This window comes from Plecotus auritus, assembly GCF_963455305.1.
Source record: "Plecotus auritus genome assembly, chromosome: 6".
Classification (NCBI taxonomy): Eukaryota; Metazoa; Chordata; class Mammalia; order Chiroptera; family Vespertilionidae; genus Plecotus; species Plecotus auritus.
The window spans coordinates 143104092-143118334 of record NC_137773.1 but is presented as its reverse complement, the minus strand read 5'-3'; the positions used below and the strand labels follow the sequence as shown (position 1 = coordinate 143118334).

The following is a 14243-nucleotide window of genomic DNA, read 5'->3' as shown; positions in this document are numbered from 1 at the left end:
ATCTAGCTACAACTCACCAGCAGTTCTGTTTCTCCTTGCTTTAAGTTTTTTTTTTTTAAATCCTCACTGGCGATATGCTTTTTTAAAATATATGTATTTTTATTGATTCCAGAGAAAGGGAGAGATAAAACATCCATGAGAGAAAAACATAGATTCGCTGCCTCATGCACGCCCTCTACTGGGGATGGAGCTCTCAACCTGAGCATGTGCGGTGAGTAGGACTCCATCCTGCGACCTTCTGGTGCATAGGACCACCCTCAACCAACTGAGGAGAGAGAGAGAGAACAAGAGAGAGAAACATCCATTGGTTGCCTCCCGTAGGCACCCCAACCGGGAATCAAACCCGCAACCTAGGTATGTGCCTAACTGAAATCAAACCTTCAACTTTTTTGGCGCATCAGACGCTCCAACCGACTGAGCAATTCGGCCAGGGCTCCTTGCGTAGGTTTTACAGTTATCTTATTATAGCAAGTGATATTTATTATTTAGGCGAACATATGAGAGGCCATTTAGAGAAAAACATCAAGTAAATAAGAGTATGGATAATATGTGGATAAGGCAAATAAGTTGGAGAAACATGTCATGGATGTAAAAGGAGCCCAGGGCGTAATGTGCATAACGGAGTGACAGGACCAAATTGTGATATGTATACATTCCTCTGCCCCTTCTGCAAGCCTCAATTTCTCCATCTGCAAAGGGGTGGGGGAGAGACCTCGCAGCCACCCAGTCCCGAGGTTCAGCGCCCTCAGCCCAGGCCGCCGGCCCGTTGCCCCTGGCAACCACAGGAGTTCACGCAAAGGCTCCCGCCATCCCCGCCGGGGCTGGGCCTCCCGTTCCTCCCGGAATGCCCCGCTCCTCACCACTGTTCGGCTTTATCTCTCCACGTCAATACGGCCCTCATCGCGCCTTCCCTCACGCCTCGGGCCCCTCCTCCCCGACTCAGCAACTCGGCCCTCGCCGCCCGCCACTTCGGCTACCTGAGTTACCGTTGACAACGCACATGCGCAATGAGCTACGCGCGCGTATTAGAGTGTTCCAAGTGCGCATGTCTGAAAAGGAGGACTAGTAAAGGAGTAAAAGCGGGGAAAGAACTGGAGCCTAGCAGGCGTCTGCGCAACTGGGGCGCGCTCGATTGGTCAGAATGGGCAGAGGGCGGTGCGTCTTCCTCGACAAAGGACTTTATTGGCCCAGCGGTGGAAATAGCTGAGGCAGAGTGGGCGGCCAGAAAGCGGCTATGGAGTTTGACAGATTTTCACCGCCCTCAGCTTTAGGTTTCAGCCTAGCATTCTGAGCCCAAGAAATTTTCACATCCTACTCTGCTCCACGCCCTGGGCGTCGCACCCTGTTGGCCCGTTGGTGCAGCCGGAGTCCGCTGGACGGGCACGACTGGGATGGAGAGTCCGAGCCGGGGAGACAGTGGAGCTGCCCCCTTCGTCACCTCTAGTGAGAGCCCAGACCCAGACCGGCCGTGTGACCTCCGGCAAGTTATTGTCCCCTTTCGGGTCTCAGTTTCACCACTTGTAAAGTGGGAGCGGGGGAATAAAAGTGGGTGGGTCTTCCTAGAGTCCACAGAGACCTCAAGGCTCAAGGTTTACTTACTAGGAATTAAGGCTGGAAGTAAGTACTATTCTGGTGGGGTCAGCTCTGGGGTGCTCCCGACTTTCTTACCCAAAATGACGAGAGCTGCGAGGAGCAGGGAGTTGGTACAAAGAGACGTCTACTTGAGTAGGAGGATCCTAGGAAGGAGATGTCATGTTAAGCATCCAAGAGCGCCCCAAAAATGGGTCCTCTGAGAAGTAACAGAGGAAGCTACAGTCATGTATTGAGTACTTGTATATGTGCAATCTGGGGCTAAAATGAGTTACTTACTTTTCTTTGAAAATGTAATCCTCCGAATTACCTTAAAAGGTATCTCCTTTTTACAGATGAGGAAAGGAGACTGAGAGGTTAAGTAACTTGTAAATGTCAGAGCTGGGATTTAAACCCAGTATGTTGACTTTGTACTCTTTTCACCAGATTTCAGTTTCCTTATCTCTAAAATTGTGAACTATATAATTTCTCAAGATCCACCGAGCTTCCCAAAATTATATGGCCCCAACTTAGGTCAGAAGACTTTGATTCTAATTTTCGTTAGTCACTAGCTCTTTGGTTTCCCTATTTCTAGAAAAGAAGTTGTATTAGACATCATTATACCCATTCAGTTTTTTAAATGTATGATTTAGTGATTAGGATATACTCTACTGAAGTTTTTCAATAATAGTACAGGGGGCGTAATATTAGCTTTAGACCTGGGTTCTGATATCAGCTCTGCAAATAACTTAATCTTCCTGTCACTCAATTTTATCAATAAAATTAGAGTAATCTTTATCCAACCTACCTCATAAGATTATGAGGATCAAGAATGAAAGAGATTTGAAAAATCTGTGTCATAAATTACCTTTTGGTAAGTAATCTGATGAAAGTGATACTCTCCCCAAGAAAAATGAATGTATATATAACATTTTTACCTCACTTATTTGGGGAAGGGGAGGGTTCTTCACTGACTCATTTAAGCAGGTCTGTTGAGCTCAGCATTTGGTTCATATTTTTAAAATTATGCCAGTGTCATCAGAAGTCTTTATAATAGCCCTATTGAATGATTAATTTTAAAAAGTTTCTAGCAAATAGCTTGAGCTTTTCATTGTGTAGAGATTTGCAACCCTTTTTTTAATGTATTGATTTTTTACAGAGAGGAAGGGAGAGGGATAGAGAGTCAGAAACATCGATGAGAGAGAAACATCGATCAGCTGCCTCCTACACACCCCCCACTGGGGATGTGCCCGCAACCAAGGCACATGCCCCCGACCGGAATCGAACCGGGACCCGTCAGTACGCAGGCCGACGCTCTATCCACTGAGCCAAACCGGTTTCGGCTGCAACCCTTTTTAACCCATGTTGAAGACTGTGGATGGCAGAAGGATATTCCCATAACATAAAACTGATCCATACTGATTTTAATCTCTCCCATAATCCAAATCCTCACCACTGTTCAGCTTGATCTCTCCACATCAATACGGCCCTCATCGCGCTATGTGGTTCCTGCTCTGTCATAGATTTAAATTGAATAAGCAGAATAAAATCAATTTTAAATATATTTTATTGATTTTTTACAGAGAGGAAGGGAGAGGGATAGAGATTAGAAACATTGATGAGAGAGAAACGTCGATCAGCTGCCTCCTGCACACCCCCTACTGGGGATTTGCCCACAACCAAGGTACATGCCCTTGATGGGAACCGAACCTGGGACCCTTGAGTCTGCAGGCTGATGCTCTATCCACTGAGCCAAACCGGTTAGGGCTAAAATCAATTTTAAATAAGCTAATCATTTATACTTTGTTTTTTCAGCAAGGAAAATGTTCTGGGATCACAAAGAGTAGAAGATGAAAAACAAATGGTGATAAGCAGCAGCAGTGAGTGTAATCCCTTGCTGAAAGAACCCATTGCTTCTGCTCAGTGTGGTGGTGCTGAAATGACAGAATGCCATAAATCTGTCCCATGTGGATGGGAAAGAGTTGTGAAGCAAAGGTTATCTGGAAAAACAGCCGGGAGATATGATGTATATTTTATCAGGTGAGCATGCAAAGTGGTAAAGATAGTGCAGCCAAATAATTTTGTTTAAACAGGTAGTTGGAAAGTATAGCAGGTATCTTGACTTTTTTCTATTATTGCCATAAAACCATTATGGATTCTATTCCTTCAGTGTCACTGGTTAGTTTTATCAAGTGATTTAGGGACAAGTACATACATTTTCTCCTACTGTGAATGGTTAATGATAAAGTCTCACTTAAGTTATATTTGTAAAATTATTTTATAGTATCATATTCCTCCTCATAGAGGAAACTACTTAAAAATACCATTTTATCACTATTTTTATTTTAAATGACAAATACCCCTGGCAACATTTGGAAATTATTAATTAAGCATCTGAAATGTGGTCTGATTCTTTTCAAAAGTCACTTTTATTTACTATCAATGTTTCCTGTCATATCATTTTTAGCCCACAAGGACTGAAGTTCAGATCTAAAAGTTCACTTGCTAATTATCTTCACAAAAATGAAGAGAAGTCTCTTAAACCAGAGGATTTTGATTTTACTGTACTGTCTAAAAGGGGCATCAAGTCAAAATATAAAGACTGCAGCACGGCAGCTCTGACATCCCAACTGCAAAATGAAAGTAGCATTTCAAACCGGAACCTCAGGACAAGAAGCAGGTGGAAAAAAGATGTGTTTCCTCTGCCAAGTGGTAGTTTGGAATTCCAAGATAGCAGGGAACTATCTAACTTTACTTCCATGCATTTGCTTTTGAAAGAAGGTGACGGTGTTAATGATGTTGACTCCAGAAAGGTTAGAAAGTCCAAAGAGAAGAGGACTACTTTGAAAGGAATTCAAATTAAGAAAACTAAAACAGGGTGCCTGAAGAGTTTTCCAGATTCTGTTCAAAGTAATAGAAAAAGAGAATCTGTGCATAATAAGGCAGAAGCTGAAAGTGAACCTGTTGCACAAGAAAGTCAGCTTGATAGAACTTTATGCATTTCTGATTCCAAAGCAAGCAACAAGACCATCAATGTGACCAATGAAGAAAAGACCCTTGTAAAGGAAAAATCATTGCGTTCAGGATCAAATTTTAGTTTTGAACAAACAACTTCTGGCATCATAAACAAATTATGTTCGAACAAAGAAGCAGAACACAAGTGTGAGAATACTTTTTTTAAATCTGAGGAAATAACAAAAGTAGAAGTTGGGGAAAGGAAGGAACATTTGCATATTGACAATTTAGAATGTGGCTCTGAAATGGACAACAACTGCTCACAAACTGAGAAAGATTCCACTTCTGTTAAAATATGTCAAGGTACTCAGTGCATTTAAAATGCTATTTAAAATGTGATGAGGCAGTTTATATTCCTGAATACTGTATTTCATGCCTGTAACCGGTTAAGATGTGGGAGTAGAATGAAGAGGTAGGGCCAAAAATCAGATACATTCTACCAATTGATCCTAGTACCTTGTCTAACTGATCTTCAAACCCCTTCCTATGGCAGAGGGAATTAGTTGGCTACTGCCTTGATGCCCCTAGTAAAGGAGAACTGTGCGATTAACAGCTGCTAACATCTCTCCCTGGTGCAGCAGCTCGGACTCTGAACAGTGCTTTCCCTTCTTCCCATCTTTCCAGCCAGTAATCTTACAACTTGAGGGAAATGAAAAGGCTTCACATGGAAAAGGTTTGGGGAAGACTCCTTTATTATATAAACTGGTTGAGAATACTTATTACAGATGTGTGACTTCCAATTCAATTTTGTATGTATCATAGTCATTTTTATCATCTATGATGATGTAATGCTTCTCTAAACTGTTTTAGAGCTCTAAATAATTCAAAACTGTACTTACATAGTTCATCTATTATTCGTAATATAGTTTAGAGCTGAGGACTTTTGCCTTTATAATACCTCAGTGAATAAGAAATAAAAAGGAGACCATTTGAGCACCCTGTAGGAGACAGCCTGGACAAATTGGTAGAGCAGGGGATTAGACTTTATTCCTGCTGTCAGGCCCACTCATGATTTTATGTCTTTGCTATACCTGGAATTTTTCCACCTTTAACAGAAGGTGGCCAAATATACCTAGGACCTGCGTAAGAATTCTTCACGTCTGTTCTTTAAAGACTTTGAGCTTCTTAAACCCTTAAGGCTTATGTAGGTTTATTGCTAGTATAATGGAAAAATTAAATATTAAAAACATTCTTTTGCAATTCCAATAGAAGTATTTATTTATCCTATACATAAAGTCTAGTTCTCAATATAAGTTGAAGTACCCTTAGGTTAATAGATGTTCAGTGTAATAGTAAAGACTCTCCCATTGGCTTAAGTAGAAATTCCCCAGTCTCCAGTAATAAAGGAGGCTAGTTATTAATTATTTACAGAAACCCATAAAAAATTATCATATAGCTAGTAAGCTCAGTTTCCTTTGTTCTAGCTTTTTTTTTTTTTTTTAAACTTTCTACTAGGCTTTACCTATTTAAACTAGAAAGGCAAAAAACCCTAAACTAATTATCTGGAAATTGGGATATTTGGCCCAGTCTCCAGTTAGTCCCACTATCATTTCGGAATGGTTGCTTAATTTCTAATTCTGAGTTTCACCATCTGTAAAATGGAGGTAATAACCCTTACTAGTGCTGTTTTTCATATCAAGAATATTGTAAAATAAAATGAGAAGTGAAAAAGATGGCTTCACGCTATGCAAATAAAAGGTATTATTAACTGACATTCAAATTTAAAGGATATGGCTAATGGGGGTATTAAATGTGATGATTTTTTGAAACGGGAAGCCTGAAAACACTTGTCAAATAGTCTTTGGTAAATTAACTGAACTTCCCAGTAGATAGTGGTCTTAGGTTTTTCTACAGGTTCTGTTTTGTCTATATCCACCCCCCCCCTTTTTTTTTTGGCAAGTGTAAAAATGTTCACTGCAGAATTTTTAGAAAATTGAAGAAGAAAAGAAAAATTACCATTCAGAAACAACCATTAGACCATTTTAGTTTATTTTAGTCTAATCTCTATAAATATATATATATGTATATATATATATGTGTGTGTATATATATATGTATGTGTATATATATATATATATATATAGTATATGTAAATATGTGTGTGTGTGTGTGTGTGTGTGTGTTTGTGTGTGTGTGTGTTTGTGTATACTTTTTAAAATTAAATTGGGGTCACATGTAGAATATTGCTTTTTTTCACCTGAAAGTTAAAGATGTAAGAAAATCTTCATGACATATTCTCAAAAATATTTTAATGACAACATGTACAAAAGTGTCATAATTTAAAATATTCCATATTATTTCCAATGTTTCAATACTATGAACTCTGATCATAAGTTATAGAGAACTAATGTAACAGAGTCGTTAAAGGCCTGAACTCAGGAGTCAGACTACCTGGATTTGAATTTCAACTCTACTACTTACTTAACCTTGGGCAAGTTATTCAGCTTCTCTGTACCTCAATTTCCATATCTACGGTCATTTGTAGGATTAAATTGATTAATTTTTGTAAAGTGTTTAGCATACTGCCTGGCAAACACCTAATGCTTTATAATAGTAGTTTTTATTATTATTGTTGTTATTATTATTTGCATATTTCTTTAGGCCAAACCATAGATTCTACAACCAATGTTCACTCTTCCTTTTCAGAAGACACCATCCCACGGACACAAGTAGAGAAAAGGAAAACAAGCCTATATTTTTCCAGCAAATATAACAAAGAAGGTATCCTTTCCCAATCAGAAAATCAGATTTTTAAATCTATTTCAGATATCCAACTCTGATGCATTGTGTTTGTTCAGCTCTTAGCCCCCCACGTCGCAAAGCCTTTAAGAAGTGGACACCTCCTCGGTCACCTTTTAATCTTGTCCAAGAAACACTTTTTCACGATCCATGGAAGCTCCTCATAGCGACTATATTTCTCAATCGCACCTCAGGTTTGTGGATTATTTTAATCTGTACCTTATTAGAGACAGTATGATGAGAAAGAGCACTGAATTGATTGGGAAGCCTATGTTCAAGTTTGATTTTGAGTCTGTGTGACCTCAGGTAAAAGCCTTCCCCTTTCAGCCCTCAAGCTCTTCACCCATGAGAATGTTAGGCTAGCCTTTATAGCACTAAGGAGCAGATTTTCATTTATTTTCTACTTTCAGATTAGTTTTTTTTTTTTTTTTTAAAGCCGCCTTGAGTCCTTTATTTTTTTTTTATTTTTAATATATTTTATTGAGTTTTTACAGAGAGGAAGGGAGAGGGATAGAGAGTTAGAAACATCGATGAGAGAGAAACATCGATCAGTCGCCTCCTGCACACCGCCTACTGGGGATGTGCCCGCAACCAAGGTACATGCCCTTGACTGGAATTGAACCTGGGACCCTTGAGTCCACAGGCCAATGCTCTATCCACTGAGCCAAACCGGTTAGGGCTTTCAGATTAGTTTTGGTCATCAATGAAAATCAATTACATAACATTCCTCCACCCTTGGACATGTGTAAAATCATTTTTTCATTGAATGCTTTCTTTAATGTCATTGACACCTGTTCTATATGCTTTTACACTATTTATCTGATGCTTTATGTAAAAACTAATACAGGTGTGGGCAAAAGTAGGTTTACAAATAACTCATACAATAATCCTTATATGATAAAAGCCTAATATGCAAATTGTCCCCTCTGACAGTCGTTCAACCAGGAGTTCGACCACTTGCTATGATGTGCGCTGACCACCAGGGGGTGGTGCAGAACATGGCAGGCATTGGTGACGTGGAGCCTAGGCAGGGGCTGCGACCTCTCGCCGGCTACCTAGGTGCAGGAGTGATGGGAATGGAGGCATGGTGAGAATGCGGGGTGTCCACCAAGCTTGATCTCATTCCCCCTGCTACCTTCCAGCGCAATGTTAGGGCTCACGCACACACCCGGGAAGCCCTCTGTGCTCATGTACTGGGCGCCCACAAGGAACCTGCCCCGCACCCGTGTGGCATCTTCCAAGTGAGCCAGGCCACAGCCTCCAGGACCACAGGCTGGTCGGGCTCCCCATGGGTTCACGCACGAGCCAGTCTGCGAGGCTGGCCTGGACAGCACGAGAAAGCACGCTGCCTGCCCGGTTTCCGTGCAGCGCCACTGGGCAGCCCAGAGGCCCATGCTGCGCCCTGGCCTGCAGCATCCAGCCACACTCACCGCATCTCTGCATGGGGACTCGGGCACCATGACTCAGGCTGAGGGGGGAACATGGGGGATTGAGGGCCCAGGTGCTGCCCAGGGCCCAGAGGTCAGCTGGGATCTGCCCTTCCAAGCCAGATGCTCGCACTCTTGGCCAGGCCTAGGGACCGCATCCGTGCATGAATTTTGTGCACGGGACCTCTAGTTAATAAATAATAATACAAGAAAAAACTCTTGTTTCTCATACAACTACTTTGCCCACCCCTGTATTATGTAGGGTCAGGTTTCAGCATAATCTGGACTGTTAACCAAATAGATTATTGGTGTTGGTTTTTCACTCTCAAAGTGGTTATTGATTTAGGTCAGGAGTCCTCAAACTACGGCCCGAGGGCCCGCCAAGGACATTTATCCGGCCTGCCGGGTGCCGCTGCCTGTCCTGCTTAGCAGCCGACTCGTCCCGGGCCCGCAGTGCGCATAGGAATTTCTTCATAGTTTTTTTTTTAAACTATAGTCTGGCCCTCCAACGGTCTGAGGGACAGTGAACTGGCCCCCTGTTTAAAAAGTTTGAGGACCCCTGGTTTAGGTAATGACTTCTCAATAATGGTATAAAAAAAAAAAAAAAAAAGGCTCTATATGAGATTTCTAGTTGAGTAAGTACCAGAACATAAATTAGCCCATCTGGAGGCTTGTAATCACATAGTTATCTTTACATCCAGGTAAAATGGCAATTCCTGTGCTTTGGGAGTTTCTGGAGAAGTATCCTTCAGCTGAGGTAGCAAGAACTGCAGACTGGAGAGATGTGTCAGAACTTCTTAAACCTATTGGTCTCTACGAACTTCGAGCAAAAACCATTATCAAGTTCTCAGGTAATACCCATATGCCCAAAGGAAAAACATAAACTGTGCCTCTATAAGCAAGCCACACTTTAAACTTTTATGTCCATGGATGCTACATTAATAGAAGTCATTCAGCTCAAGCACCAAAGGCATTTAAAAACAGTTCACTTACCCCAAACCACAGTCACCCATCAACCCATGCAATAAATCGTTGCCCAGCCATGTGAGCATAATTAGAGGAAGAAGTCATTGAAGCAGAAAGCCCTCAGGACAATACCTCTTTGAGTTAGCACAAAATAATAATGGTCAGTAAGTGGCAGATGAGATACTCAGACAGAGATGCTTTAGGAACTCAGGAGAAAGAGCAATCACAACTGGGGTTGTTAGGAAAGATTCTTCCCTGCCCCTTTCTGCTATTCTCCCATCCAGTCCTCCATTACCACACTCTTTGGGAAAGTGTCTTTCTAGAGGCTGGTCTGATATGTGGGCTATTGTATTCTCAGATGAGTATCTGACGAAGCAGTGGAGATATCCGATTGAGCTTCATGGGATTGGCAAATACGGCAATGACTCCTACCGAATTTTTTGCATCAATGAGTGGAAGCAGGTGAGGTCCACTGGCAGCTAGAACATCCTCTTGTTTCTGAGACAAAATAAGTCCACTATTATGGCTAAAACTATTTCTTGGACAGACATGCTGTTATAGTCACAAACAATTTTGTTCCAAACTTGAGGGGCAGTGGGTGGCATGGAGTTATTGGCAGCAAGGAGAGGATCCATAGATACTCCCACGTCCATAAAGACTCCTTGGTGTGACCTCTGACTGACCTCCAACAGTTTGTCATTTGGCCCTGTTCCTGTCATTACATTCATGTAATGTTTTTAAGCCTGATGTAGTTTTCTTCCTGTCACAATCCTACGAGTCTTTAAAAGTACACCACAGGAAAGCAGGCAGGTTTGAGCTTGGAATGCTACCAGGGTTTCTCCTAATAGTCTCAAACTATTTTTGTGGTAACTGGATCCTATTTCAGCTGCCCATTCTATTTAGTTTGCCTAGCACATGGGCATCTGGGTGTGTACTGCTGGTAAGCACTGCTAGGTAGCCTGCTACACTGTCCTCTTAGTCTGTGATCAGCTAGGTGTGTCTGGCCAAGCCCAACCCTGCTCCATCATTTATTGTGACCTGAGCAATTCATTTAACTCTGAGTCAATAACCTCCTACTGGAAAATGGTATATTATTCCTTGGTCATGTTATCACTACTTCATGCCCCAGGTTCTGGTGAAGATCAGTACTAAATTGGAAAGTACTTTATACACTGTAAAGTATTACCTTAATGTAAGGTATCATTTTAAACATTTGTGAGTCCAGTTAGGTTAAAGGTTATAATTTCCAGGTATATTATCATAATGTATGTTCTCCCACCAAATCTTTAAAAAATCAATTTTATAAATGTATTTCTGACTAACTTACATAAGGCCTCTGTCTCATTTCTTACAGGTGCACCCTGAAGACCATAAGTTAAATAAATATCATGACTGGCTTTGGGAAAACCATGAAAAATTAAGTCTGTCTTAAAAACTCTGTGATGTTTTAAAACTCACTTTTTATATATTGCTTTGACTCTTCAGAGCTCCATTAAGCCAACCAACTACGTTTCCAGGTATATAGGTTTTAATCGGCCCAATGAGAAACCTAATTCTTAATGTGTGTGTCACTGGTAGATCTTTACTACTGAATGTGCTGTAACATGTTTTGAGATTTCTTTAAAAAATAAATTGTGATTTGACAACAATCATAAAAATGTATATGACTTTTCCAATAGTGAAATGTGATTTGAAGATGAAAAATACTTTTCTAAACTATCAATAACACAAAGCAAATTTCTTTCCACCTTGCTTGAGGAAAGATTAGACTTTCTATTCTCTTTCTATAAAAATGATATTATACAATTGTTATATCAAAAAGTAATGAGCTCTAGCTGGTTTGGCTCAGTGAATAGAGCGTCAGCCTGTGGACTGAAGGGTCCCGGGTTCAATTCTGGTCAAGGGCACATGCCCGGGTTGTGGGCTCAATCCCCAGTAGGGGGCGGGCAGGAGGCAGCCAATCAATGATTCTCTCTCATCATTGATGTTTCCATCTCTCTCCCCCTCTCCCTTCCTCTCTGAAATCAATAAAAAAAAATTTTTTTTTAAAAGAAGTAATGAAAAAGCTGGGTAGCTCATTTGGTTAGAGTGTTGTTCCATTATGTCAAGGTTATGGGTTCTATCCCTAGTCAGGACACATAAAAGAATCAACCAATGAATGCACAGATTGCATAGGTGAATGGAACAGGGAATCGATCAGTTTCTCTCTCTCTTTCCCCCTCCCTCCCTCCCTCCCTTCCTTGTTCCTCTCCTCCCTTCTTTCTCTCTCTCTAAAATAAGTATTTTTAAAGTGAAGTAATCAAAGAGTTTGTAGCCAAACATGTAAAATGATAGTACAGTATGTATTAGGCAGTTAATTTAAAAAATACATTTACTGCCGAAACCGGTTTGGCTCAGTGGATAGAGCGTCGGCCTGCGGACTGAAAGGTCCCGGGTTCGATTCCGGTCAGGGGCATGTACCTTGGTTGCGGGCACATCCTCAGTGGGAGGTGTGCAGGAGGCAGCTGATCGATGTTTCTCTCTCATCGATGTTTCTAGCTCTCTATCCCTCTCCCTTCCTCTCTGTGAAAATATCAATAAAATATATTTAAAAAAAAAAAAAAAAAAAAAAAATACATTTACTGCCCTGGCCGGTGTGGCTCAGTTGGTTGGGTGTCGTCTTGTGCACCCAAAGGTTGCCAGTTTGATTTAGAAATCAAACTGGCAACCTTTGGGTGCACAAGACGTTAAGCGTCCATTTAGTCACCAGTGACTGACACTATACTTTCCGCCCGGAAGACAAAACAGGCTGGGCGCTTAATATGTTAATGTGGCCCATAGGGATGATCTGAGTATCTACCTCAGGTTGTGGAGAGTCACAAAAATAATGCACTTCAGTGAAGGTGGTACTTTACCCAGAAAAAGCACTCAAGAACATTTACATCACCCAAAAAAAAAACAAAATAAACCCTGTACCTGTTAGAAGTCAAACCCAATGCCCCCACCACTACCACCGTGGGCCTCTGGTAACCACTAATTTGCTTTCAGTGTCTATAAACTTGCCTAGTCTGGGAATTTTTTTTTAAATATATTTTATTGATTTTTTACAGAGAGGACGGGAGAGGGAGACAGAGTTTGAAACATCGATGAGAGAGAAACATCAATCAGCTGCCTCCTGCACACTCCCTGCTGGGGATGTGCCCGCAACTAAGGTACATGCCCTTGACCATAATCGAACCTGGGACCCTTGAGTCTGCAGGCCGATGCTCTATCCACTGAGCCAAACCAGTTAGGGCGGGAATTTCTTATAAATTGAATTAGACATGGCTTTTTGTGTGTTGCTTCTTAGCACAATGTCTTCAAGATTCATCTATGTTGCCCTGGCTGGTTTGGCTCAACAGATAGAGCCTCCCGGGTTCAATTCTGGCCAAGGGCATATGTCTGGGATTGCGGGCTTGATCCCCAGTGCGGGGTGTGCGGGAGGCAGTCAATCAATTATTCTCTCTCATCATTGATGTTTCTATCTCTTGCCCTCTCTCTTCCTCTCTGAAATCAATAAAAATATATATTTTTTTAAATTTTTTAATAAAAAGCCCTGACCGGTTTGGCTCAGTGGATAGAGCGTCGGCCTGCGGACTGAAAGGTCCCAGGTTCGATTCCGGTCAAAGGGCATGTGCCTTGGTTGCGGGCACATCCTCAGTGGGGAGTGTGCAGGAGACAGCTGATTGATGTTTCTCTCTCATCGATGGTTATAGCTATCTCTCTCCCTTCCTCTCTCTGTAAAATCAATAAAATATATTTTTAAAAAATAAAAAAGATTCATCTGTGTCGCAGCATGATGCGACACGGCTACTTCATTCCTTTTTATGAGTAAACAATATTCCATTGTATGGATAGATCACATTTAGTTTATCTAGTTATTAGGTGATGGGCATTTCAAATGTTTATTATTAATACTCCGGTTCTCGGATTCTGTAATTCCCAACCGTGGCATGCTGTTTTGCAGTGGCAAGGCATATAAAAAAGAGCTGCCTCTATATGCCACGACTCACGTGGGTTCCTAAAACAGGGCCTGTTCTTTGGATGAGAACGCTGAGATGGAAAAATGGAGACCTGCTGAAGATCCCACGGTTTATTGGAAAACCAGGGATTTATTATCACTCCAGATTCAGGGGCCACTGGGCCAAACTAAGAAATCTTGCCTTTCGCCAAACCAGGAACTCTCCACCGCTACTGTTGTCTAGCGCCCCGCCCCAGACGGGTGAAAAGAATCTAATCCACAGGATCTCCGTCCCTCGCAAGTCGCTCCCTGCTCCCTGATGCCTCCAGTGCAAGACAGTGGCTGGCGGCGTTCAGCCAACTGGCGCGGGGACATCCGTAGTCCTGGCAACCGACTGTTTCATGCCCTGCGAGTCTCAACTCTCTCGCAAAACTTAAAATTACTGTTTTTATAAATCTCGACACTCCCGCGAAAGCAAGGGATCGCATTCGCGCGCACACGCACATACACAGATCTTCCTCTCTTCAGCGCCCACAACCGTGGACTAT

General features: G+C 41.8%; 2 protein-coding genes across 5 annotated transcripts in view; one reads left to right on the top strand and one right to left on the bottom strand.

The window, feature by feature from the left end:
• Positions 1 to 1009, bottom strand: part of IFT122 (intraflagellar transport 122) — a 75288-nt gene extending 74279 nt beyond the window's left edge. For 2 of the 3 annotated variants that reach the window (XR_013960960.1, XM_080675580.1), the window contains exon 1: positions 861 to 1009. Coding sequence is in view for 2 of the 3 variants with exons in the window: in XM_080675580.1 (XP_080531706.1) it covers positions 861 to 901 (41 nt within the window). In the remaining variant the exon portion in view is untranslated. The remainder of the gene's footprint in view (positions 1 to 860) is intronic. The other variant, XM_080675581.1, reaches the window with a different exon arrangement.
• Positions 1010 to 1184: 175 nt separating this feature from the next.
• Positions 1185 to 11771, top strand: MBD4 (methyl-CpG binding domain 4, DNA glycosylase). Of its 2 annotated transcripts, none has more exons than XM_080675591.1 (8): positions 1185 to 1480; positions 3385 to 3609; positions 4037 to 4887; positions 7231 to 7305; positions 7383 to 7517; positions 9452 to 9601; positions 10075 to 10178; positions 11071 to 11771. In XM_080675591.1, exons 1-8 carry the CDS (start codon positions 1392 to 1394, stop codon positions 11146 to 11148), a joined length of 1707 nt encoding a protein of 568 aa, XP_080531717.1. In that variant the 5' UTR covers positions 1185 to 1391; the 3' UTR covers positions 11149 to 11771. The 2 variants fall into 2 exon arrangements, with proteins under 2 accessions (XP_080531717.1, XP_080531718.1); XM_080675592.1 differs by having other exon boundaries at positions 1190 to 1480; positions 7234 to 7305; positions 11071 to 11763.
• The last annotated feature ends 2472 nt before the right edge of the window (positions 11772 to 14243 follow it).

Coding starts and splice junctions, on each gene's coding strand:
- MBD4 (XM_080675591.1), top strand. CDS start 1,392: ATGGAGAGTCCGAGCCGGGGAGACAGTGGAGCTGCCCCCTTCGTCACC. Junction 4,888..7,230: donor TTCTGTTAAAATATGTCAAG/GTACTCAGTGCA, acceptor CTTCCTTTTCAG/AAGACACCATCCCACGGACA. Junction 9,602..10,074: donor AACCATTATCAAGTTCTCAG/GTAATACCCATA, acceptor TTGTATTCTCAG/ATGAGTATCTGACGAAGCAG.